This window comes from Dermacentor andersoni, chromosome 4 (assembly GCF_023375885.2).
Source record: "Dermacentor andersoni chromosome 4, qqDerAnde1_hic_scaffold, whole genome shotgun sequence".
NCBI classification, from domain to species: domain Eukaryota; kingdom Metazoa; phylum Arthropoda; class Arachnida; order Ixodida; family Ixodidae; genus Dermacentor; species Dermacentor andersoni.
The window spans coordinates 172,597,106-172,624,863 of NC_092817.1; the positions used below are offsets into that span (position 1 = coordinate 172,597,106).

Consider the following 27,758-nt stretch of genomic DNA (forward strand, 5'->3'; position numbering starts at 1 on the left):
TCGTATTCTGGCGTTGCCCACCAGTTTGATTTCATTTTGCTTTCCCATCACTGTCTTAAAAAGGCAGCGCGCGTCTCGGATCGTCCGGGTGCCACGAGCTCAACATGCGTCGACGGAACGATTCTTGTCAAGTGGGCACGTCAAAACCTCCTGCCAAAATGTACACCCGAAGGAACTGCTCATTCAGGGTGAAATTGAGGCATGCGAACATAATTTTGTGCAAACGGCAAGAACAATCTCTATTTCAGCCCCTCAAGTCCACCCAGATCGGGAACTATAGTTGAGTCCACCAGATATATTAGTCACTTCGGAATGTATGTCTTCCCTGTTAGTACGTTTCTCTCAGGAGTTTTCTTCTTTCTTTTTCCCGGAACATATGAATGAGATTCCACTGTATAAAACCTGTGCACCCTTTCTCTTGAGAGAGCTATGCTTCCTGCTGGAGAACCAAGATTACGCACATAAATGCCTCTTTTAAGGCTCATTGCCTGCAAGGTCACCAGTTGCAGCACATGACTTCGGTAACTCATCCAATGCAGCATGGGCGAAAAAGTCACCAGAAGCAAAAGGAAAAAAAAAAAAAAGAATTGATGACGGAAAAAAAAAGAGGCGGGGCTCGTGACATAAACTTTGCACAGTTTCTAGCCTGCAGTATCAGAGGAGGCAAGGAAGGAAGGGCATTTGCAGGCACTACTCAAAGCAAAGGGGAGGGGTATTGTCTATGTTGGCAGTGAAGCTTGCCTCCTGGCAGCATGGTAACACATTTCAATGTCTGTTATCTCCTTTAATAATGAACCAATTTGAAGAATTCTCAGGAGTAAAATGCTGCCTAGGCGGGGCTTCAAATTTTTCAGGAGCAGACGTAGGCAAAATGCTCGAGTGCAATAGCTGTAGTAAAACCTGCTTAGTTGTAGTAAAACCGGAAGTGTCCTATGAATGCCAGTAGAAATCATCAGTCATCACAGGGCCCGGTGAGGGGCACTTTAAGCTGTAAACTGCTTGTTGTGCCATCAGGAGTGGGAGAACACCCCCGTCTCTCTGAATGCAGGTGACGACGATAGAGTACGGTTCTGAGGAAGGGGGCGTGCGGGTCTTTACGGAGCGATCCACCTCCCACAACGGCAAGGAGGAGAAGGAAGAGGAAGAGGAGGGAAAGTTCTCGGCGGACTTTGCTCTGGTGACGGTGCCATTGGCCATCCTGCAGCAGCAGGAGATCCAGTTCTTGCCGCCTCTACCCAAGGGCAAAATGGCCGCACTCAAGGATTTAGGCGCAGGCGTCATCGAAAAGGTGAGGCAAGCCACTTCTGCTCCGAGGGCTTTTCACGTAGTCATGAGTCGCATAGAACGTGCTCGTCTGGTCAGAATAAACACTTTGAACGTAAGATTGTTTAGCCCCGGAGTATACAAAATAGTGGCACCTTGTTCTGTATGCTTGCTTGCTTGCTTCTTTTTTCTTTCATTATTATTATTATTATTATTATTATTATTATTATTATTACCAAACAATGTTACGCTCACAAAAGCACTTTTGCATTGTTTTTCAGATTGTTGCCATGTTCTCGATAGATTGCTCTTAGCAATAGATGCACTAGCCATGTTTACGTGGATGTGACAGTAGCATGTCTTAGCACATCATGGTAATGTTGACAGGTTTACATGTGCCGCATCCCTCTTCACCCAGAGGAATTCAAGCTGGGACCTATTTCCGGCAAATGCGTTTCACCAGTGAGTAGAGGAGAGCACATGCCAGCTGTCTCACTTTCCCTCTTTCCCTCGATGCAAAAGCCAGCACTTGCGGGCCTCAACCATGTTGTCCACTTAGCTGTACGAGGCTCTACGGAAGAGCCGTTGAGTAGCGGCAGTCAACTTGCAGTGGAGTCTGCACGTGGTGCCTGTGAAGGTCTGCAGAATGACCGAGTGATGTGTGTGAGCTTTCGTGGGACAGTCGTTTTCGATGTTAGGTGCCTAGGATGCTAGTGCCCTGCTTTGCTGCCACGTTTCCTGCTCTCCCTTTGCAGGTGGCCCTCAAGTTCTCTCGGCCCTTCTGGTCCGCTCAAGTGACGTCCGCAGACTTCTTCGGCCATGTGCCATCGTCGCCCGAGCAGCGCGGTCTCTTCAGCGTCTTCTTTGACCTCAGCCCCCGGACACAGCCCAAGAAGGTCGGGGCATCTTTTATCGTGACGCATTGTGTTCAGGGTTCATCGTGGTTTCTGAAACACCTGTTAATGTGTCCACTCGCTAGGCCTCGAAAGCCCATTAATTTATAAAGTGCCCTTGAACTTGAACACAATGCCGAGCTTTTGGCTCGGCATTGTGTGTGTTGTTTGGATTTATGCCTTCAAGGTTTGTTCAATTCGTAAGTCTAACCAGTCCAACTTGGTAAGCAGCTCTCTTGTGAAATTCGGTGGTAGTTTGCTTGCTTGCCTGGATCACTGGGAGACATTCATCCTGCAGCAGACATAAATTTGGTAAGCCTACCATGTATGCCAGTTCCTTTATTTCTTCTCACTCTCTCTCTCTCTATCTCTCTCTCTCTGTGTAACAGGTATGAAGGAGTGTGTGTGTGTTTGTTCCAAGGTATTGTTCAGCATCACGTTGGTGCAGTTCTTGAAAATGCCTAATCTGCACAATTTGAAGCCATTAAAAATTCTCACTTTTTTTTTTCCCCCTTCACAAAAATTGTTATGAATTCTATACGCAGTAGAACCTCGTTGATACAATCCCATTATGCACGATTTCCTGGCATCAACATTCACGATTGAGAACACAAAAATGAAAATAGGAAAACGACATTGTGTATCTTAGGTTGCTCAGACCCCCACCCCATAGCTCCATGCACGCTTTCATGTCGCAACAACTTATTTGCACTGAGTAGGCACGTCAAAACTTCCTGCAAGGCCGAATTCGAGGAGTGCAAATGTGGGCTTGGCATCCTGCTGCAGCGACTTGCGCAACGCTTCGCATTACATAGATGTCACCTACAGTTGAGGCTGCAAATTTTTTAGTGGCTTCGGATCGTACGTGTTGCTGGTTAGTACATTTTTTGCATTCTTTCTTTTTTCTTTTTTTTTTTTCTTCGAAGTCTATGACCGAGGGTCTACTGTATTGAACTCAGAATACTAAGGGCCCCTACCCAGCTTATTTATTTCCTACATCTGGGAGCAAAAATAGTGATTTGATTCGTTTGAGAGATGGCTTTTATGTCATAAGAGGAAGCAGTGAACAAATTGTAAAGCTTTTGAGATAGCATAGCCTTAAGTAGCTGCAGCGAAATGTAGCAGCTACTTTGCTTTCATCTAGTATTCACCCTCTCTTCTTATTGAGTGTTTGTGTCATGCCTAGGGCTTCCAGCTTCATTATTTCCCTTCTCTAATTTGTTTACTCAACTGTTCCAAATTAATTTATTGCTGCAAGGTGGATAACATTTTTTAGCACCAGCGCATGAGGACAGAAGGGAGACGGACGACAACAAAACGGTGGTACATTTCCGAGACACAGATTTATTAGGCATAGATTTAAAAAGTTGTGCCATCACAGGATTTGCACGAGCCGGAAGAATCAGTCTGAACAGTTGTTTACAACAGGGTTCCCGAAGTGCTTGCAGGTTTCTGTAGCAGGGGGTTTGCTGAAAAGATGTGTAGAAAATAGCACTCTGGAGACAGCAAATGAGCAGACGGCAGGAAATAAACGAAAGGTAGCGGCTGTACCCTACGTACACAGAATGGCACACTGTCTTTAGATTGCTAGTTGTGCGAGCACAAGATTTGCTCTTTCAGCTCCATAAAAACTCAACAGCGTGCATCGGTTGACAGACCCGTGCCGAAAATCACCACTTGGGTGTTTCAAAAGACATCGAAATCTTTTTGTGGATTGGGAAGAGGCAGTGGTGTACGAGTTGCCACTGTCCTTTGGTAAGAAGTACGTAGGACGGACAGGACGGTTTTTTAATGATTGCTTAAGAGAGCGTAGCTTAAATGTGAAGAATTACCATAATGGTCACCTGCCAGGTCACCATCACGAATGCGACTGCGCTGCTCCTTTGTTTGGCGGTCGTGTGGTTCTGGCCAGGCACAGAGATAAGGATGTGCGCAAAATTATTGAGCCCCAGGCTGTCAATCAGAGTGCTCAAAGCTGTGTAAGCACCCCATCTATCGACCTGCTAGATAAAGAAACGGCCTCTTTAAAACGCTCAGTTTGACGTAGTGATCAGGCGAGGCATTACCGTGCAAGGTGTACAAAGGTGTTTTCTTCTTGGAATAAATTGTTGAAGTCGGCGCATTGTGTTGTTGACGTATCCCTTCTGTTCTGGTCCTCTGGCGCTAAAAATTTTATCCAAGTTGGAGTACCAACATGCCCAACGTACAGCACTGTAAGGTGGGTTTATGACAGCATTATGTAAAATCACAATCTTGGCATTTGTTTATTTTGCAGTTTCTGCTCATTTCAGTTCAAGCCTTTTCAATGCAAGGCAGATGTAGCCAATCGCAGCACTTAAAAAACTACCGTATGCATTGCTCTAGTATTTTTAAATGCACGCAATTACTATGGCTAAAAAACAAGCAACATTGTGCTTCACCCTCTCTTACGTCGACACCTTCTGACTTGCATGTACAAATCTCTTATTTACAGCAGCTTGCGTAAGTGATGCACAAGTCTGGTACTTTTTCCTTTTCTGTTGTGAATTGCATGCATTGGTGTGAGCCTCACGGCATTTCTCATGCGGCTTTGCAAGCTTGAACGTCTGTAGCAGCTTTTAGAGGAGACAAGGCGAAAATATAATACGCATTGGAACTCTCCTGCTAACCAGCTTCCCTAATCTTTGCTGAGACATTTCAAAGCACTGGAAATGTGCAGTAATGTAGGCATGTCCAAATATTGAAACCTTCGAATAACGAATCAAGCAGTTGTTCTGTTCAGAAATGAAATAATCACATTTCATGAATTTGAGCATATTAAATTAGTTTTCTTATGTCTTGCAACGTCATTCATGCACTAGTGAACATAAAACAATGAAAAGTAGCACAGTTGAGCATGCTGTCTGCCATCTTTTTCTTTTTCTAGAAAAATAGTTTACCTATGTCCACAGATAAAGAGGAGTGTTGTTTTGTTTTGTTGTAGCATATGTAGCTGGAACCCAGTTTGTTGGGACAAGGTTCAGCCCTGCTTGAATTAGAATGTTTATGGCAATGCTAGGGGAACCCTTTAAGCGAAGACTCATCTGTGCTTTCGTGAAAAATCATCGTGTAGCTCCAATTTTTTATCCCAAATGCCCACGTGCAGAACCCATCATATGTCCTGATGACCTACGTGAGCGGTGATGCCATTGACCTGATTGCAAACAAGAAGGATGACGAGGTGGTGGCCATGTGCATGGATGTGCTGCGGAACATTTTCCGCGACCAGGCAAGATCTGTTCTTATTTTTTTCTGTGATGACCTAAAGCAGTGTTGCACAATTATACTGTCGCATTGTAGTGACGGTGAGGACCCACAATTGCTTACCAACAGGGTGGGTAAAATCATCTCGAACTCTTCATTGGGTGAGCTTTGTGGCCAGAAAAGCAAAACAACATTCAAATCACAACAATAACGGCGGGCATGGTTGTCGAATCTAATTTCACAGGCGGAGTCCATCCGCATTATTATACAGTTGAATGCCTCTGCGATGAACCCCTCTACAACAAGATTACCTTTTTAACAAAGGTTTTTGTATGTACTGGCCAAATTCCTATCTTTCACGTGTATTGTGAACGCCTCTACAGCAGAGGCCACTACAATGAAAAAAAAAGAATTTAGGCATTCCCGGCAGCTGATATGTTGCTTGCAGCAGACGCATTAAGCGGCACCCTTCGTAGCCATCACTGAGTTGGGTTTGCATAGGCAGCCGGAATTAACACTCTAACAGAGACTGCACAGTACGGTCCAGACTTCGCAGTTGCTGCAAAAACAAAAATGCATAATGGGAAGTTGCCCAGTAGCCAGAACGGCCAAACATGTTGATGAGCAGCACTACCGTGGCACAAACCTCCCAGCAAAGAGTAAGCTACAGTCGTGCATTCCGTAAGACAATGTGTGCAGAATAAAAATTAGCGCGGGCCTCACTAAATATCTCTCGAATTCATGTTAACCTCTTCTCGTCCAGTGATGCGTGTAGCATTCGTAATACTTTGCAAGAAATATGTGACATGGAATAAATATCTTACAGACATTTATGTAAGGGTGTGCAAATACCGAATGTGGAATTGAATCAAGGAATAAAAAAAAGCTGAATATCGAATTGAATGTCAGAAAAATTATCACAAAGGTTAATGCTCACGAATTTTGGCGAGAGATCATCGACACTGCACATGTTTGGAAGTATTCTAGCATTGCCTGACAAGAATGTAGCAAGCTGTCAGTAACTTACGTACATACAAGATATGCCGTAAACAGCCTGCTCTTACTAAGGGGAACTCCGGAGTACTAGGCCAGCTCTGATTATTGCTGATATCTAGTATATGAAGGTCTAGAAAGTACGGTCAAACCTCAATATGTCGAACAGCGCGGTGATCGCGAAATAGTTTGATATAGCCAGAATTTTATATATGAAATCACGTAAAAAAGGCATCAGAAACTTTTGCAAATCAATCAATGAACCAAGGACACAGTCGGGGATCGTTGTTCGGAGCGCACGTGGTGCAACCGAATGTGCGCTCTGATCAACAATCCCCAATCGTGGCGCAGTAAATACTCACTTGAAGCTTCACACAAAGTGTTTATTTGGGTGGAAGTACTGCAGCAGTGCAGCCTGCTTCTTATTGGCAGCCCCGTGCTTAAACATGGATTCCTCAACTTAGTCTAAACGATCCACAAGCGATAGGCCGCTGCCCTCTATTGTGCTGCAGTAGCGGCGTAGAAGGGCCAAAGCGGCTACAGCCTCAGTTGAATTCGGGAGTGGGGCAACATCAGTGCTTGCGGGATCAACCTCAGCACTGTCTTCATTTGGCTGTTGCTCCTGCTGCGATCTCCACGTCCGTCAACCGAAGCATTTTGAAACACTGTCAATAACAGAGTATTAAGTGACTCTGCCAAGGCATCTCTGTCGCACGTCTTTTTGCATGCAAACTGCCAGTCCTCGTGAAGTGCGGCAGGCGCAGAGTGCGGCACCGAGGAGGAGTCACTGCAACAAATGCAATGCATCGTTGACGTTGTTAAACTAGCCAAGCCGCTGCGGACGTACGCCACTATGTTCATTAGCGCCCTTGGCATAATCAATGTGTGCAGCTATAGTGCATAGCAGTCGAGAACGCCCATCGCACCATCACGATCTTCGAGGGTGTTGCGGGAAAGCTCACTGCCTGTCAACAGAGTGCACGTGGTCTGGGGTGACGGACTGCAATATATCCATTTTACGTCCAACCCCGTTCGAAATAAGAAATTTTAAATGCATGCAATTTTCCAGGTGCTATGTAGAAAGTGTTCGATATACGCAATAATTCAATATATCCGTGTTCGATATATAGAGGTTTGACTATATTTTTATCGGTAGGATGTCTGTTGAATAGAATTGAATGCTTTTTTCCCCCTGAAGCTAAAGAGTTAGTGATGTTATGCTGTACTGAACACCATTGAGGCTCGCAATTTAGTACAGTGAAGCCTTGTTACTGCAGACACCATATTAACGAACTTTTCAGAAATTCCCTGCTGACTGGTTATAGTTTCAATGTAAAGATATTTCAGTACTACGAACATGAGAATACCGAACTTTCCAGAGTAACTGTCGTTCATTTTCTGTGTCATGCTAACAATGCCTCAGTACTTCGAATGAACATTCCGAAATCCGGGGATTCTTAGATTTCCGCTAATCCTTCACAGCAGCCAGAACAGTAGGCTAGCAGACAGCATGCAGAAAGTGGACCTCAGACTGTGCTGGAGGAGAAAAACACACAAAAGGACTTTTTCTTTTCTCTGCTGCAGAGGGGACAACACATCGGGTTTCGCGAGCTTATGCTCTGCCCAGACAAGTGTCGCGTACCAACGGAGGCACATCTCTTCCTTCTTTCGCGTTTCTTTCTGCACACGGCTCTTCTTTCTTTCATCTTTGACACTTCTTTCTATGATCGTACCAGCAAAATAGTTCAGGTGTCCTCCTGGAATGAGACAGTTACGGTGTCCACGGCAAGGAATGTGAATAACAAACAAACAAAAAGAAACAGTTCGCTTTGGAGGTGACATGGAGCTTCCTCTTTGCTGGTGGTTTTCTCAGCTGACTGAGTGTCTCCTTGAGCACACCACTTTTACTGTACGGTGCTTTGGTGGTGTGTGGTGGTAGAAACTGTAGAACATAGCAACAGTGGGGGAACAGCAATGTTTTTGTGGATAACTCATGCAGTGGCAATTGATAAATTGATGCATTGGCGGACGGAATGGTTTGTCTTGGAGATTTCACTACGACTTTTCAGAATAACGAAGATATTTCCACAGTCCCCTGATGTTTACTATATTGAGATTGCACCATAGTGGACCTGTTTTTTACGGAAATCTTATAATAATTGCATTGAAAGTTTCGCTTTCCGGTTTTTCTCCAAAATACAGAAGGGCTTTCCCATCTTTAGGGCTCGTGGGTTACCACAAGGCGATTCTACGCAAAAGACAAAAGCGTGAACAGCGTATCACGTGACTCATCACCACTCCGTACGTTACCATGATTGGTGCTCTGTGGGCTGACTGCAGTCGGGGTCGACGATAAAGAGCAGGCGCCTGTTCATTGTCAGCTTTGGTGTGATGTGCCACCTGTAAAAGACTGAAATCAGGAGGGTTGAGCAAATTCCGTGCGGCACTAGCCCTTTCCCCCCTTCTCTCTCTCTCTTCCATCGGTCATCCACAGAAATGTATGCAGCCAGGTTGTCATTGCACTAGTCACATGGCACTCTTGCACGTGCCATGTAAATCCAAAACTAGGGTTGTGACAGGTTGCTCAAAGCGAAAAGAGACTAATGTGCATCTACGAATGGCGTTGGGTATGAAAAGCCACTGTACGTTGTGTAACAAGGACGGCAGCCAAGAGCAACTTAATTGTTGCCATCCCGTGCACTCGATTTCGTTTGTGAGACAGTTTGCTCACTTTCCGAGTCTCTCATAGCTACTGCCAATAGATCTGTGTTGATTTGGCACCATACCGTAACCTAAGTTGCCTACAACTGACAAAGCAGCACCGACTAGGCTTAACGACCTAGGCAGCATGGCCGTGATGAAAATTCGTCGATGATCGATGCGGTAACGGGCCGCAAGCCGTCGCAGAATGCTTGCCACTAATATGTTCGTACGGGTGGCCCATCAGGGATCGATCCCAAGAACACACGTACCGCTTAGATTGACGGCTGTTGAAACACAGTTAAATTCCAACATAATCAGTGTGCTATCCAGTGGCTAATCGTCTCCATCACCACACTTGCTTTTGCACATGCCGCGTTATCATTCCGGCCGTCGACCTGGATGAACCGTGTACTGGCAGAAGCGGAGCTGGCCGACACAGTGCCGTTCTGCGGATTGCAGCAGCATTTGGCCACTGTGTGTGCGATCCCTGCTTTGGGCCGGCGTTGAGGAGTGCATGCCTGTCGCATGCCAGCACCGACTTCATGTCACGTTCGATACCACGAATGATGTCTAATTTTTCTTCTACGCTGAGCACCCGGTGTCTTTTTTATCTGAGCTTCGGCATAACGCGAGTCCTTGTTTGCACGATACCATAACGCTCTCTGGCACAAACACACAGGGCGCTTGGAGGCTATTGTTCCGATCTCTGAGGCTAGTTGTTCTGCCGGGCTTCCAATGGAAACGACGCACCGCCGTGTCTACGTGACGCGAAGTGGAAACACTATGGGCTAACCGATACGTACGCAATAAGCTGGTACATTTTATGTGGATACCAAACACATTATGTTCAGTGGCCACTGAGTCGGGGATTTGACTTTACTACTTTTAAAATGAAACTACTGTTTAAGTCCGCGGGTACGGTTTAACAAGTTTTACTGTATAGCAATGCCATTCGTTAGCGCCGATAGCCGTGGCCTGTTATACGCAATCGAAGGGCCCAGGAAGCAGTTGTAAAGCTTCACTACGGTGCATTTGTTGCCTTATAAAAGTGCTGAAAGTGGCAAATTCAACAGAAAAGAGGATCTGACTCTTTTTTTTCTTTTTTTCTCGAGCCCTACGAGGACTGTCGAACCTGGTAATGTGATCGTGGCAATCTTGATCCCACTACTTACGGTGAATTAGATTACTCTTACATAGGTCTTTCTTTCATGTGCAACACATTATTTTTTTGCTCACAAATGCATGCAGCGAGAGAAGTCACCCCAGCCTTCCTAACATGGCCTACCATTATGAAGCGGGGCGTTGTTGTGTTGATATGAAACTCTATGCCCATGCAAAAAAGTGAAAGAACAGTTGCGTTCATGCTAAGCCTGGCTTCATTGTGGTACAAGACAGAGTAACTCGCTGGCTAAATGTGTCATAACCAGCTGTTTTGTGACGACGTGTGCAGACAGTGCCCGACCCGAAGGGCTACACCGTGACCCACTGGCGGGACAGCCCCTATTCACGCATGGTCTACAGCTACGTGCGCTGTGGGGGCTCGGGCGAGGCGTACACCACTCTGGCCGAGCCACTGGCTGATCGGCTCTTCTTCGCTGGCGAGGTGGGTGTCTCCAATCACTTGTTTTTCAGCTGGTGTAATCACTTTCTTATTTGTCAGTCACTGAACACATATGGGAAGCAATCACTTCCAATGCCTGCAGTGCACGAAAACATGGCCTTCGAGATTGCCTTTTCATGCTCAGGAGGTCGGGGAGGGGGGTGGGGGCTGCAATTTGGACGCCGACTACAGGTGTGCTTTTCTACACGCTGTAGGTTGGCAATGGCCCACTTTTGTATTTTCTGCCGTTCTTTAATACCAATTATTGTATAATTATGTACTGTTTTTTCTTTTTCTTTCACTTACCACTCCTTTCTGTAATGCCTTCTGGCCAGGAAAGTATCCCAAATAAATAAATAAATCACTCCTGCGGAAGCCCACAAGGTGGAGGAAAGTTCATGCCAGGGAAAACTGGCATCCACCCAACATACAGTCTGCAATGCAATTTTCAGACTACAAAAATTTGCCCTGGATGGATATTCTGGAGTTAATAAATGCACTGTCAGTGTTCCGATAGAGCTAATGCATTCGTGCAAATTATATTTTTCAGATGAATTTAGGTCCCAAAGTTAGATTTTTCAGACTAAATCGCCTGCTCCAAGCCATGCTACCCGATCTTCGAAAACGCCGTGTTGGATATTCCACTAGCATAGCCAGGCTTGGCTTCCAGTGGCCCGCTTTATAGCCTCCAAGATTGGGAGGTGCATGCTATCAATAGAGCACACACTATCCTGCGGTCTCGGAGGCCAAGCCCACTCTTCCTTGACTGACAAAATGCTCCAGGAGGCTTTTTTTCCCCCCTTCCTTTCTTTCAGTTAGCACTATTGTCATGATCATGCGGTCCAAAATACCCTTCTTCTATTTCTCTATCTCTCTTTCTCTCTCCCTTTATTTTAAGTTCGGTCGCCATTCTGCACATTGTGTGTCCACTGAGGAAGTGTGTGTCGGAGACATCGCATCTTTGTGTGTGTTTGTGTGGCTTGACTTTCGTGTGCTCGGCGAGACCTCCCATGCCTTTGCGAGGTCCAAATGGTGCTAAGAAATGTGGCTCGTTTCTTCGATCTCCATGGCGATCTTCGTTGGTAGAGATCGCCAACACGGTTACACTCTTGGCGACTGTGGAGACGACATCCCTCTAGCGCAAATCCGAGCAGATCTGATCACCTCCAAGCGTAGTAGGACGCAGGGCATTATTAGGTATTTGCTTTTAAGCCACTCTAAGCCTAATAATTTTTTTTCTTTTTGGCTGAATGAATCTTTCGAATTATCTTTTGGTCCTGTAAGATTCGGAGCGGTCGTAGTCGTAGGGATGGAGCTTGGGAGGAACTAGGATTTACTGGCAGTATTTACATTTTGAACAGGACATACATTGGCTGACTAGTGCGGCTCCCATATGGAGCCCGCAAGACTAACATACAGCAAACAGCTTACGAGCACACAGCTCACTAGTACATTTCTAGTATGACAAAGAGCACTCAGCTCCCGACAACGAGCACGACACGAGCACGCTCTAGCAGCCGGCAAACGCTGCTTATAAGCTCTCCGCTCGACGTCATAGTTCGACGTCATCGTTCGACGTCACTCTTCGGGGTCCCCGTGGACGGAGTCCCAGTGGACGGAAACGCTCGTCCAGTCATTGTAAACTTGCCGCCGCCCCTCAGTACGGCCCACACACACAAAGGCACACACGTTCGAGCCTACACACACAAAGGCTGACACGTTCGAGGGCCCCGTGGACGGAAATGTTCGTGTTGCACGCACACACAGGTGAAAAGGCCGGACAGTTCTCGGTACCGCCCAGCTTTCAGTGCCGACGTCAGAGGGCTTCGTGGAACTCTGCTCCGTACCGGATGGCTCGGCCAAGTACCAATTTCCTGAGTTGATCGCGCGCCACGTGGCTGCCGACCCTTCGCAGTTCTCAGAAGGGCGCCCCGTCTGGTGGGCTTGGAACACGTGCAGCGGGTTGAAAGCTGACACGTTGCCACCCCGTACGGCCATTCTTAACAGCTCCTCCATGGCCCGGAAAATCTCGCCTGGCCAGTGCTGGCAACCGCTGGGCAGGAAGAGAATGGCTGGCGAGCAAGACGATGGCTTTGCTCTCTGCAACCCCTGCGTACTTGGAATGCCTTCAACCATCTTACAACAACTGTCACAGAAGAGCCGACCCGGCAACACAATACTGCTCAGTGTTCAAACGCCCGGAATCAGCTGCTAACCCACCAGGCCTCCTATCACAATTCCGATGCAAGTCACTCAACTGGGAATCCCAAATTTTGCCCCAGAATTTCGTGCCGCCAAAGCGAGCGTTCACGTTCCCCTTTCAGTTCGACCAAACCTGACTGTCGTGCTGCACAAGAGTAAAGGTTTACGCAGAATTAAACCGAAGGCTCTCAAACACCAATACCCAAACATAACATAAGCAGCCTAACTTCACGAACAGCCTGTTCTTACCCTATCGCAGTGGCGTACTTATCTCACGTACTGTTGCCACTGAACAGTCTGGCCAACTCCACAGGTACGCAATCACAATCGCGCTAGCTTTGTGGTCCCTATTCCGAACACGTGCTTGCATCCAACAAAGTTTTCATCACGCTGACTCACATTTGTTCCTTTAGTCCACACAGGACACGTTCCTTAAACAAACAACCAAACTTGCGTAACTTACACTACGCAGAGGAACCTTTGAACAAATGTGTTTTCTAATAACTAGCTCTACGCACGCGTACTAGAGAAGTCAGAATACGGCTGCCCTCGACACACACGAGCAACCCAGTCATAAACGTTCTGCTTCCTTCCGTCCGCACAGGACACGCGCTAATGGACCTAAGAGCTCTTCTCAGTGCAAATCACGCACTTACTGAAAATCTACGCGGTTAACCTTAGAAAATAAAAAAAAACGCTTATAAAAAAGCAGGTTAACTAAAACACACGCGCGTTACGATGGGCCTCTCACCTATACCTTGACCCTCAGGTTACTCACACACACAAAAAAAGAAAGCCTATTTACTCATTGACTAACACTCGCGAGACTACATGTTTTAAAAAAAAAAACGCCTCTTTCAAATCTTGAGCTTCTCAAACGAAAACACAAACAAAGCTCAAACCTTACATATTGAAAGAAATCGTAGTCTCAAATCGCGAAAACTTTCCGATGCTCAAAATAAAAAACAACACACTTCATTTCTACGGAAGGGCTCTCGGCCTCCCTTTCCAAACGCTTACGTCTGACTCATACTTTGAGTCGTACCCAAGGTGGTCGCGGTTTGAAAGCTACTCTGGCTGCCGAGGAACAACAAAAGGGCTGACTCACTATCAGCTCCCCCAAGACGTTACGGTCTCCAGCCAATTTGCGTCCTGGCGCCCCGCTTTCCTCACAAACTCGATTGACCGCGTCGCTACTCGCCACCTGGTCTCGTCTTGCCACCTTGCGCTTCTTCGTACTGCACGCTGAGCTATAAAAAGAACTACGGAACGACGAGGAGTTTAACAGCCCCGTGCCCTTTGTCCGCATCCGTGCAGAACATGCTTCTCGGTCTCCTTTTTGACCGGTGGCTCGAACGTTTTCGATGCGTCAACATTGTCAGTGACGACCGCACCTTTTTCCTCGCGCCCTGCCCTCTTGGGTCTCTCGCCATCTTTGGCGGCGCTACATTAGTTACCGTCTTTCGGTCTTTACCGCGCTTCTTTTTACGGCGCTTTCTCTTCGCACTCACTTTCATGTCGCCTTCTCGTGCCTCGTGCTGGCCGGTACACATTTCGTCGGCCCGGATCGGTCTCTTACCGGCACAGTCTGAGTGATTTACGTTTAAATCTACTCTCACTTTGCCTCGACTGGCGGACAGCTCAACCGACTCTGGAACAATGCAGCAGGCTTTACTCGAGTTATGCAACTCGCACCCTTGCGAACTGCCCTCTACTGCATTGCCCAGCTCACGCTGTGCATCTGCACACAGCCCGTCGGTATCGATCGCTGTCTCACGCGCACAGTCCGAATGATTAACAACTGAATCATCCCTATCTAGGCTGTCTAGACTGGTGGAGAGCCGCACTGATCCCTGAACAATGCAGTTGTTCTCTCGTGAGCTACGGAGCTCGCCACCCTGAGAACTATTCTCAACTGCATTGTCCAGTTCGCACTTCACTTCTGCACGCAGACCTGACTCGACATGGGTGCTCGCGTCTGTCAAGTCCGTAGTATTCTGTACCTCGCTAACGAACTCGCTACCATGAGATGCGACGCACACGCGCGGTAACTGTGCCAATTTGTTCGCAGCTGGCCTAGCTGTCTCTACAGTCCTCTGTTTGCACAGCACCTCGTCGCTCTCACTCTGGCCTTTAACGGCCTCTGTTGCCACTAAGGCTTCGTTAGCTGCTAGCACTTCGAGTTCACCTATGAACGTGCTGCTACTCTCACAGGTACTACTACTTTTCTCGGCTTTCGACGAAAATCTGCAATCTACTTCCTCACACTTTTGCTGCGTCCAGCCTACAGATTTCTCAAGCCGCTGTTGTCTCTGTGCGTTTAGCTGCTGCAAATCCTGTATCTGTTTCTTTACTGCTGCAATTTCTTTTTCAACCTCCTGCCGTTTTTGCTCACGCTCTTGGCGTTTTCACTCGCGCTCTTGGCGTTTTCGCTCGCGCTCTTGGCATTCTTGCTTAATTGATTCCTGTTCCTGCTTTTTGCTTAGAATTTGTTTGCCCATTTGTTCTATCAATTTCAAATCATTGTTACTTTCTAGAATGGTTTTACGAATCTCTGACTCCCTCAAGTCCTCATCTACGTCTACCTCGGTCTCTACACACAACCACAACAGGTCAGCTCTCGTCAAACACATTAGGACCATGGTCGCTACTTTAAGCTTTGGCTCTGCTCTGGCTTTGGGTATCGCAACACAATACTTGTTGCGATACCCACGCAAATCAAAATACAAGTAAAAGATCCCAGCGAATCAAATCCAAAAACAAAGTGAAATTGAAGCCTGGTAAATCTTACAGCCAAGACCAAACGCTTACCCGCTGAAGCAGCACCATATCACCAGTCCTTCCCCGCCTTATCCAGTCAGTTGCAAGAGGTGGTCAATCTCAAGTCGCCTCCAACTTGATCAGGATGCCGGTCGGTCACCATGTGCCAACGTCCGTCAGCTGCCGTTGCTGTCTCCCGAGTCGTAGGCCGATCTAGGAGCCGTAGTCTGATCTCACCGCTGCCATTCAGTTGTAGGAGATGAAGGTCGTAGACAGGAACTCGGTGAACAGGATTTATTTACATATTAACAGTTTAAGCAAGATACATTGGCAGCTTAGCGCGACTCCCATATGGAGCCCACAAGACTAACAACGCTCCCGACAACGAGCACAACACGAGCACGCTCTAGCAGCTGGCAAACGCTGCTTATAAGCTCTCCGCTTGACGTCATAGTTCGACGTCATCATTCGGCGTCACTCTTCGAGGTCCACGTGGACGGAGTCCCAGCGGGCGGAAACGCTCGTTCAGTCATTGTAAACTTGCCGCTGCCCCGCAGTACGGCCCACACACACAAAGGCTGACACGTTCGAGGGCCCCGTGGACGGAAATGCGCGTGTTGCACGCACACACAGGTGAAAAGGCCGGACAGTTCTCGGTACCGCCCAGCTTTCAGTGCCGACGTCAGAGGGCTTCGTAGAACTCTGCTTTGTCCCGGATGGCTCGGCCAAGTACCAATTTCCTGAGCTGATCGCGCGCCACGTGGCTGCCGGTCCTTCGCAGTTCTCCGAAGGGCGCCCCGTCTGGTGGGCTTGGAACACGTGCAGCGGGCTGAAAGCTGGCACGTTGCCACCCCGTACGGCCATTCTTAACAGTCCCTGGGAGGTCCAGAATATCGGTCGGCAACTGTACCTCCTCGACACATCATTTGACCGTAGCTGCACATTCTTTAGTTTGCTCCATACGCGTGAGACATATACGTACGCGTGACTGTGAAGGCACACCGCGCTACAACTGTGGCGTTTTCACATGCAGCGTAGGCTGCTCATAGCATAAGCCGCTGATATAAATGGTACCGCACTATAACCAGAACAACATTTTTCAAAAGGTGCTCACGTGCAAAACATGCAGACCAAGCAGCCACACATATCTGAGAATCGAAGCAAGTCACTGACGACATTTTCAGACCTGCTCAATTATTCGAAGTTCCCCCTGCACCGCCAACAACTCCGCAAGACTTAAGTAGAATGCCGACTGAAATTTCGAACTCTGTTGTTTACAAAACAACAGCAGTGGAGCAGTTAGTTGCGCCTGGCAACAGGTGATGGCGATGATGATGACAATTGGAGTTTATCCTTTGCAACGGGCGAGTGATGCGCAGTGTCCTGACCAGTAATATACTAAATTTTAAAAAACAACAATAAGAAGACAAAACAAAGTGACGGCGACCTCCCAGTGGGCACATTTATGTCCCGTGTGCCATCACGGCATGTGCTAATGGAGCGGAGCACCTGCATGGCATGTGGATCAATAATCGCTGAGTAGCCAAATCTACATCCACAAGCGAAGACTCCAATGACGCTTTGTGTACCGTGCACTTGATTGTGTGTGTGTGTGCGTGCGTCAGCTGTGTGCATGTCGATCGGACCGTCTGCTTCCTACCAAAAAGATGCTGCCTCCGGCCAAAAAAAAGAAACTGCAACTTTTATGCTTTGAGAAAGGCTGCGTTTAATGCCCAGGCTGAAAAGGGCAGAAAGAAGATGGAAATTGCCGACAACTTTGGAATTACGTGCAGTTCACTGTCTGCGATGTTGAAAAACAGGGCCTCCATTCTCGGCGCGCTCGGAAACAATGCAGTGAAGCGTGTCCAGCCATGATTGCAAATTGTTTTAAGCAGGCCGGCTTCATTGCCACTCGGCAGGCATCGTCGCCGATCCTGCGGCACCGGAGGAAGATTTGCCCAAAGGCACACTCAAAGAGGTGCAGTGCTGCCATCGCTGACCTACGCACGGGGAGGACTTTGTGCCGTGGAAAACGAAGTTCCAGGTGGCCTCAGTATCGACAAGTTTGTTCACGCGGATAAAGATGTTGTGCACGAGGAGATGACCAACAAGGCCATCATAGGTAACGTGTGCGAACCTGACAACGGCAGGGACCAAAACAAGAGAAGACGACGAACCCATGGGATGTGTCAGACACCTTCCACACAATTTGTTCATTTTTCGGTGAACACGACGACAACGTGGGAATGAACCACTTTTTGCTTTGTGAATAAAGCCAGCGCCGTCAAGTTGCTGCAAAGCAAGGCTTGGCAAAGTAAGCTTACCAACTTTTGGAAATGAATTTTTGTTTTGCAAGCCATTTTCCTGTCTTTTCTGTCTCGTTCTCGAGCCAATGAAATTTCCACGAAAGCAAGTTTTTATTTCACTTTCCCCGGCGATTTCGTTATTGCGAGTTTCGACCAGATCCGTTCTTCCAGGCCCTTTATGAAGACAAAGCATACGGCTTCATTCCGTTCAACAAAGACTGTATCAATCACATAGGGAAGAGCGTATATACAGCCCCATGCACGCTTGTCCCAAAAGTGGAAGAAATCAACCAATTTGAGGGGAGGGCGGTCTGCTATTAAGACCTAATCAAAAGACTTACTAATTATTATGGTATAGCCATATGTGACAAAAGTGACGTAGCTGACATGCTGAGGGCCATAACGGGAACCTTCGATCGTGTTACTTCAACAGATGAAGAGCCTCATCGTGAGCTCTGCCCACGAGGACCCCTCGGGTGCTGCATATGGGGCTGCAGAAGCTGACGGCAAAGCAGTGCCCCAACACAAATACAAACTGGCGACACGTGTTTGCAGTTGCATTGCTGCCTGTGCATCGACGCCTCTCAACGCTCAACTACTCGGCTGTTGCCGAGGAAAGGAAAGACGCAGAATGCAACCAAGAGTCTGTTCTGTAATATGATCAATTCTGTCGAAAGAGCAAAATGCTTCGTAGATTGTTGCACAATCAGTGAGGCAGTCTTCAAAAACTATTCGTGCGTGCAGGGATGTACTAGGAGAATGCCAGCAAACTTGAGAGTAGAAAAAAAATCAAGAGGCAGACATAGACAAAGAGACAGGATGGTGGAAGGTGGAAGCTGGATTTTTTTCTACTCAAGTTTGCTGGAATTCTCCTAGTATAACCATGTACCAACTAGCCCAACAAGCCACTCTCATGCGTACAGGGAGTTCTGTCCCTCGCTTGGCTTGAATCCTGGAAAGCATCCTCTTCGAAGGCCTGCAGAAATGGATGCCCTACGGGAAAAAAACAAAGGCCATCTAAAGCACGTCAGACCAAAGGCCGCATGCCCAAGAAGCCCTGCATTGCTAAGGACACCAGAAACTTATAATCCTGGTGATGTTAGAAAAGCGGAGGCAAGGCGAAACTTCGAAAACCATTTTTTCATCACTTTTTTTTCCCCTGATTAACTGTTAGAGCTGATTTTTTTGTTACCGTTTAGCCTATTTTGACCCTTTCTTTTCTTCTTTGGTCATTCTTTTACATTCCTTGAGCTTTAGTGCAGGACTTAACATTCTCTCTTTCTTAGCTTGGCTTTTTGTAAACTTATGGCTGTTCGTTCACCCCATAAGTCTGCCTGATGCAAAGGTCACATAAAAAAATGACAATCCAAAAAATTTTTGTTGCGGAATAAAAGAGAAGCCTGGTTGTCACATCCTTCACGATGCATTTTAGCTGTGCAGTCAATTCTCGACGAGCTTTCTATTGCATTTGTTTTAGCTGTGCAGTCAATTCTCGACGAGCTTTCTATTGCATTTGTTTAAGCTCCCCAGGCCCTCCAGAAAGTGCAAAGGAGTATGATTCTGCTGAATAAAAGGCTCTCAAGGTATCACTCTTGAGCTTTTATGGAAGCATCAGGGAGACAATCTAAATGTTTGTGCCAACTTTCGTCAGAAGCCAAGAAGAAATCATCGTCATCATCATCCTATACTATGTCCACTACATGATGAAGGCCTCTTCCTGCAATCTTCAATTACCCCTGTCCTGTGCCAACTGATTCCAACTAGCACCCGCAAGTTTCCTAATTTCGTCACTCCACTTAGTCTTCTACCGTCCTCGACTGCGTTTCCCTTCTCTCGGTACCCATTCTGTAACCCTAATGGCCCAACGGTTATCAATGAACTGCCCAGCTCCATTTTTTTCTCTTAAAGTCTGTCTCTTAATGTTATGCCTAGAATTTTTTGTTCCGTTGCTCTTTGTGCGGTCTTTAACTTGGTCTCAAGCTTCTTTGTTAGTCTCCAAGTCTCTGCCCCATATGTCAGCACCGGTAAAATGCGCTGATTGTACACCTTCCTTTTCAATGAGAATGGTAAGCTTCCAGTCAGGAGCTGACAATGTCTGCCGTATGCGACCCAACCCATTTTTATTCTGTGAATTTGCTTCTCATGATCAGGGTTCCCTGGGATTAGATGACCTAGATAAACGTACTCTTTCACAGACTTTAGAGGCTGACTATCCCCCAGCTATTTATCATTATCTTTGTCTTCTGCATATTAATCTTCAACCCCACTCTTACACTCTCTCTTTTAAGGTCCTCAATCATTTGTTGTAACTCGTCTGCAGTGGAGGAAGTTAACGGAGAAATACGGTAGTTAATTTCGAAAGCCACATCCCCGCTCAAACTGACGGCAGGCAAGGTTGCACGCGCCATACCTGCATTCCTGCAGTCTGTGCAGAGCAACGGCTTCTCTGTCACCTAGGCGGCCCCCGTCATGCCCATCCCCACATCGCTGCCACCGTCTCCCCAGCCCCATTTCTTGTTTATTCGCTCCGCGTTTCCTCCTCCGCAGCAGCACTCTCGTCGCTTTCCCCTCCTATCGGTGGCACACCTTGTTGAGAAGTGCGCTCACTACTGCGCTTGTCTGCGGGATTTTCCTGCAGAAGCCGCATTATAACAGGTATTTCGTTTTGCGCGGCTGCACTATAAGTGGTGGGTATATGTACACGGAGTTCTATGGGAGGGTAAATGGGAGTCAAAAAATGCCACATTATATAGCCAGTATTTCAATGTAAGTGGTTACGTTATGATGGGCCGAAGCTGTATTGCGAGTAGCAAGAAAACCCTAATAATGGGTCACCTAGTAGTATCTACAACTTGCAGCGCATATGAATAGCCGAAAGCCATCCAAAAGTACACACTCTCAGCACCCGAAGCCAACGTGAGAAAAGCGTCACTTGATTAGCAACATTGCGTGTCAACAAACACATAGAAATCGCAGAAACAAACCTCAACTACGAGTTTTTATCTGCTTTGTTTGTGTTTTGGTGCTGAAGGTTGCGTGCTGCTTGCGCAATCCACTGCTCCGCTCAGTTAGTTGATTTGTTGAACGACAGACATTTCCCAACAACCTCCATAACCAAAGCAAACCGCAAAGTAGCTCTTGGCACAGTTCCAACAAATCTTTTTCTCCTCTCTCCCTCTCTCTCACGCTCTCTCCTCCTCTTCTTTTTCTTTTTTACTCACAAAAATTGCTGATCGGTGCTACGCCAACCAATTGAACCGGTTGGTCGCAGTCACAGAGGGTGGGTTCAACATCTGGGATTTTGGTCGCATGCGATGGAAATTGCTGGAGCGACGTAACTTGCACCATGTGAAACAAGCTTTATGCAGTAAGACATTCCAAAGCTGCGAAGGCAGTTTTTGTATCCTGTCTGAGCACCGCGCAGGCAATTTCCATCCATTCTTTTTTTTTTTTTTTTTTTTTTCCGAAGAAACAAGATTAGGGCCTGTTAGAATTGAATAAATACCATAATCAGCCACTGTGAGCTACTGTTATTGCTTGAAAACCTTCCTAGGCCAGGCAGAAAATAGATGTTTTCGACAGGAGATGCTACGTATCCAATGCCGTCACTGACCCTTAAGCTCCACCAAGACAGACGCTGCCACCAGAGAGTTTGCTATTGGGGTCACCACAGAGGTCAAGCACGTGCTGCTGACTGGACAAGTTTGAATTATTCAGCGAAGGCCAATTCTAGCATCAAATTAGCAAACGTTTGGGCCCATACAGATGCATGGGCACTGGCCAAAACCAAATTAATAGAAGTGTACTGTAGCAAATTATTGAAACGAAGCACCAAAGCATCACTCAGAAACTGGAGTGATGCTTTCTCGTTTCCGATTCTGTTTTCCTTTCTGTAGTTCACCATTAGACTTCGCATAGAGCTGTGTCAAAACAGTGCTACGTAATGACACGTTGCTGCAAAACCAGTCATTGTTGTCCGACCCCCCACCAGGGTACGAGCCGGATGTTCCCACAGACCGTGAGCGGGGCTTACATGAGTGGTCTGCGGGAAGCCTGGAATATCCTTCGCCGCCTGCCACTGGGCCTCGAGCCCGACCTGATGCTGGACGTCTGAGCTGGCCACCGAGCCGGCTGCCGAGCTGACCGCTGGGTCGGCCACCTTTCGAGACGTCTGCATCTGAGCCGAAGCAACCTGTTTTGTGTGTCCGTGTGTGGAAACAATGTGCGGATTGCCAAGGCAACGGAGTGAACTTCCAAGAGGCTGCAGTGCTTCGTGCCCTTCGTTCGTTGCGTTCGGTTATTTCATTTGAGCTACAGTTGCGAGAGCTTACCAAGGAGCCAACCTACTTGCATGGCTGTCGCGATGGCGCATTGACCGGCTGAGTTATGGTTTTGAGTGAAGAGGTGAGTAAAGAGTACAAGCTGAGGGTTTGAACTGAGACCTTAGGAAGGGTGGCGAGGTTCTTCCCGAGTGCACTAGTTTTTCAAGTTTCTGCTGTTACTTTTTACTTCCATCATCGTGCACTTCCAGTTCCATTTTGTCTCAACATCTGCTCTCCATCTGAATGTGCGCATTCCCACAAAAATGTGAAGGAAAAGACTGCAGCGTGTGCTGCAGGTGGCAAACGAGACCCGACTGTGAAGACTGTGGCTTCCTACTTAGGGTGCTGTGTGTGTGTTTCTTCTTCTTTAAATTAATGAGAAGAGCCTTAGCACCGTGACGGAACACGATGACCTGACCAACCGGCACTTGTGTGAGTGTTGTGGCTAGCAGGGTAGTCGTCACTGTGGCTTCTCCATAGGTCTGGAGTTGAAGGAAATGCATCACGAGGCCCTGCACGTACGGGGTGGTCCCCATTCCAAGCGGGCTTCCCTCTCTTTTTTTTTTTCTTTCTTTTTTTAACTTTGCAGTGACGAGATAGGTTGTGAACTTTCGTTAGCACAATTGTTCTCGGCTTCTTCGCTGATTGTTGGTACCGCAATTGCTGGTAAACTTAATTATGTTAGTGACGTGAATGATTTCCATGTGCTAGCAGTTGAAAGAGCAGCAGTTGCGTGGTGATTTTGGAAATTCTATATCTCAGAATCGAACGCCGGCTAACCTAAAGGCCTTGTAAGCCACTGGACGCTGTGTTGGACACTTGATTACTTTGCCATTATGTATGTTACCAGGAGAGATTTAAACGGGAATGATACAAATTACAGTCCAGCTGCAACAAAATTTTGAAACACATAAGAAGCTTCATTTCAGGTAGTGCAAATACAAAGCAGCCTTCGTGCAAAATTTTATGTTTGAAATACGAGCGGATGCGTCGCAAAAGTTCGGAATACCTCCCATGGCATGCTGAAAAAATCTTGGAGGCCACATGCTGGGGACTCGCGACATGTCCACTAACCACCAGGTGCATGCATCGTCTGCTTAGGCACTGTTGAAAGGCTGCTGATAGGAAAATTGGAGATTTACCAGCCTTGCTGCTTTGCCTAGGCTGCTTCACTAGTTATATACTACTCATAACTAGTTTAGCCAAAGTGAAATTTCGTTGCAGCTGGCGTTTTAAAGGCTGCTAATTTTAAAGATGGGATAGTTACCAGCCCTGCAGCTTTGGCATGACTGCTTCTGTAGTACACTCATGAGCAAAAGTATATTTCGGGCTGGCCGAAAAGACTGAATTTATTTGTAATTCAGACGCACAAATGAGAATTGACGAGTGCACTGGAATGTTCTCAATGCCAAGTTTACACGGCAGCCCTCAATTTCAAGTTGCATTAATCGGCTCAGAAGAAAATTGACTCCATCATGGTATCCCTGGTCTCCATATTTTTGCTTAGTGGAGTACGTATTCCTCATTTGTAAACAACTTTGTCACAGTGAAACTTTCATGCAGTTGGCCTCTGAAGACGCATCAGTCCACATAAATTGCCCTCTGAGCCTTTTATGATCTTCGCTGAATGGAACTGAAACCTGCGCCGAGCGTGGTGTGAATGAACACTCGTAATGCGACTGCCTGCTATCCATAACACTGCCAACAAGCCTCGCCTCTCGTTCGCCTAATTTCTGGTGAGCGGAGCATCCACTGGATCTGGCTCTGCGGCCACGACGGTGTGCACTTCACACAGGTACGCCAAAGTAGCAGCAATGACGCATTTCACCAGTGGAGTGTGCGAGCGTCTGTAAATGAAGGCTGCAGTTTGTTTCTTGCTCTCCCTTCCCTACGCTGCATGGAACAAAGTGACCCTTGTTTCCCATTCTTTCATTCCTCGCGTCATCCATCTTTTTCACATACCGTTTCTTTTTATAGTTACCAGAGCTCGCAAAGTGTTACTGGTTCACCTTCATGGAATGCCTAAAGCAAGGTTTTGTTCAAAAAGTTCTTTCATGGCACGCAACTTGTACATTGCTTTACATTCCCATGTTGATTTATTTCTGGCACCAAAGCGCTTGCTTGTTTATGTTTGGGAGTCGTTTCTTTATTAACCAATGCAGTGCCGTGACGGATGTTTCTTGTTTTGTAGGAGAAAATCACTTATTTCTGTTGGTATACACGGCGCCAACTTAGCACACGTTTGAGCTGTTGCGTACAGTGACCTGTGCGCACGCTGTTTACCCATTCTTCCAAGCCTCCAGTGAATATACCAGGCTAGCATAGGCTTCCATTTTTACAGGCACCTCCAGCCTGCTGTATGGAAGACACAAAGCCCTATGACTGTGATAGGCCAGCACTGAAAGGAGGGAGTGGGGTGCTGTGTGTAGAGTGGGCAAGGCCCAGTGCTCTGCGTAGCGCACTGTCGTCGAACTTTACAGAGCCTGTCCGAGTTTGTTGACCCCCGTTCTTACAAATGTGGCTTGGCTCCAACCTTTTTATTGGCTTCGTTAGGCAGAGCGCAGCACAGCCCCGAGATCTAAAGTAGTCGCAGCGTGGCAACAGCATTCTTTGGATATTGCGGCACACAAAAATTGTCTAGGAAACACCCTTCCGTTCCAGTGCTTTAGTGAGTAGATCTTGAAAGGCCGTGGTTGTAACATTAATTGTAGCTTGTGCTTCTACGAGAGACTCTGTTGAACAGTAGCAGCTACTTAGTCATGGCGTGACGCTGCCCTCTGTTCGGTGGAGTTGAAGCCGAGCTAATAGGGGCGCACCTGTAAACCCTAGCATGCGTGAACCTAATGCTGCGGCAGTGATGGTGTTTGACTGGAACAAGAGGCCTCGTGCGACGTTCAGTGGCCACTCAAATGCTTGCCATTCAGAAGGAAGGAATGACCCTGCAGAAAGCTATTAATCTCTCACCCATGTTCCCCGTTTTATGCAGAATGCATGTTTTATAATATCCTGTACTTTTTCTAGGTTCTCTTCTGGTGGCTCTCGTTCCCACATTAGAGTCTGGATTGCATGCAACCCTTTGTGCTTCATTCACGTCAGCATGCGTGTGTGTCGATCCCCTGCGCAGACGATGACCATTGTAGGCTCTCTGCAGTACAATGAGCCATGTTTCTGTTAACCTTCACCAGGACTTCACTTCCTTGGTGTAACGTGGGAAGGCTGCATCAGGCAAGCTCCGCACTTGCTTCCTTCAAGTTCAGCCTTCATTTCACATTTTGTGCCTGTCCTGATTTGTTCTGTTGAAGAAAAAAAAAACTGTACAAACAGCAAGAAATACTCCGTCTGTAGATTATATGTAGCCAGCCAGCCGTGTAAATACAGCCTTGCATGTGAGCATGTTGCTTGCGTATATATACAATTTCCATGAAATGTGTAGAGCTGCAAATATTTGTGGTGAAAGTGCATGTTTGTGTGCACGTGGAATCTGTAGAGAAGAAAAGGATGTCTGGCTCCTCCTATTGGTATTACAGCAGTTTCCTCACATCTGGTAAGCAAATGAAACTTGTCAGCTGAGGAGTATGCGGAGGGCCACCTGAAGCTCACCCAGGCAAAGCATGTCACCAGATGGGAAACCATGGGAACATTTCCAACGTTTCCCAGGTGAAGCATGCAAGCTGGTGGGTCCCCACAGGGCCCCATAGCCCCTTTGGGCATAGCCAAAACATGTCAGCTGATGGGGACCCATAAAGAAACTTAAGATGTCTAGGTGAAGTATGTCAAGTTGAGTGGTGCCCACAGGGCCACATAGACTACCTTGGCAGCATGTTAACTGCTGGGAACACACAAAGCCACTTAGAATGTTAATAGGCACCATCAAGTACGGTGTGAAAAATGTTACGTAAAAACAGGGCGGCATGCATTGTTTAATCGGGACATTCTGCAGGAGACAAAATGCAGGCTTGTGGTTTCGGAACATCAAAGATAGACTTTCATAGCTTTTGTAAGCATGTTGCGTTTTTCTATTCCTTAATTTTCAACTTACTTTGATAAAGTGTAATGGTATGACAAGTGGCAGCTAACATTTGAAGTTGACTGAAAACATCGGGCATACTTGTGGGGAAAAGTGCTGTCCTTAGAGTGGTTGTCCAAATCATGAACGCTTTTGTCAATTTTTGTTGAATGTTTCACTCAAAAGACCCAATCATTGTGTGGGAGACTGTTGGCACATTACTCGTGCATTATGTCTCCCTGTATGACACTACTGTTACCTAAAGCTAGATCTTGTGCATCAGATTTTTATATTTTTTTGACTTTTTCACACAATGTGCTTTTGTGTCATCCTGTGTCCACCTTTACAAAGAGTAAAATGTGTGGTGGATCTGTACACATTGCAAAAGCAAGAATCAGGTGAAGTTATTCTGTCCATAACACTTGTACATTGCATCTTCTGAACACATTACACGTTGCTTTGGCCTCTTTTACCTCTGCATACTTAGCGGTAAGAATGCATTGACTCTGCCATGTTAAAAATTGATCAAAGTTGGGAGTTGCCCTAATGTAAAACTAGTACCCTACTATTTTTGGGTGAGTATTTGTTTAACGTTTGTTACTGTAAAGTGAACGTCATCAGCATTGACGTCGATGCAGAGGAAAATGTGCTCTGTCAGCACCAGAAGGGTTGCTCCACAGGTGCTGGTTGCAATTGCGGCAAATAATTTCATTGTTTTTCGTAACGTGTTGTGCTGTTGTCATCTTATGCTGCCGTAATTGGGGCTGACAGCATGAACAGCCTCGACTTGTGCAAGCGACGTTTGTGCCATGTGCAACCACCACTTTTCATTTCAAACCTATCGTTAGCTCTACCACCTGCCATTCAACAGAATGTAAAAGCCCTCAAAAGTGTCACTGTGAGGCTGTCCGAGTTTTTGTGATTCCTTCCCCCACCGTGATAAGCACAGTGATGCCTTCGTTGCTTTGTAAATAAACGTTCGCTGAGCCACCAAACACTGCTTCCCTCCCTTCTCTTTGTCGAAGCACGGAAAAAAGAAAAGTGTGGTGCTTCCAAATCAAAGCGCTGCACAGAAGCGTGCAAGATTTCAGGGTGTCTACCAACCGGGAAAACCGGGAATTCTCAGGGTTTTGAATAGTCTGCATGAAAATGTTCAGGGGAAACTCAGCAAATTTTTGCTTCTATCAGAGAAAATTTGCTGTAATTTTATCGAAAGGGAACTAAGATCGCGATAACGCTAGCTGGCTCGAGTAAAATAGAGAGGAATCGTAACGAATCGTCGTTGACGCCGTGTCGACGAGGAGTTGACTTCCCGACAGCCTCACGGCACCACCACGTATACCATAGGGTCAATGTATAAGAACCTTTCGCTGTCCGATTGTCCGGACTTTTTGCCATGACCGCAGGTCCGAAACGGCATTAGTCAAAGCCACCACCTTCAACTTTGAGTATCTCGCCGCCTCGAACCGGCGCTCTCACGCAGATCCG

General features: G+C 46.9%; 1 protein-coding gene across 3 annotated transcripts in view; it reads left to right on the top strand.

Annotated features, from left to right (window-relative positions):
• The window catches only part of LOC126530690 (lysine-specific histone demethylase 2-like), a 71,568-nt gene extending 44,303 nt beyond the window's left edge, over positions 1-27,265 (top strand). For 2 of the 3 annotated variants that reach the window (XM_072287973.1, XM_050177959.3), the window contains exons 14-18: positions 1,049-1,288; positions 2,019-2,159; positions 5,281-5,403; positions 10,525-10,677; positions 21,934-27,265. In XM_072287973.1, coding sequence (XP_072144074.1) covers positions 1,049-1,288; positions 2,019-2,159; positions 5,281-5,403; positions 10,525-10,677; positions 21,934-22,056 — 780 coding nt within the window. In that variant the 3' untranslated portion in view covers positions 22,057-27,265. The remainder of the gene's footprint in view (positions 1-1,048; positions 1,289-2,018; positions 2,160-5,280; positions 5,404-10,524; positions 10,678-21,933) is intronic. The other variant, XR_011893963.1, reaches the window with a different exon arrangement.
• Positions 27,266-27,758: the final 493 nt, after the last annotated feature.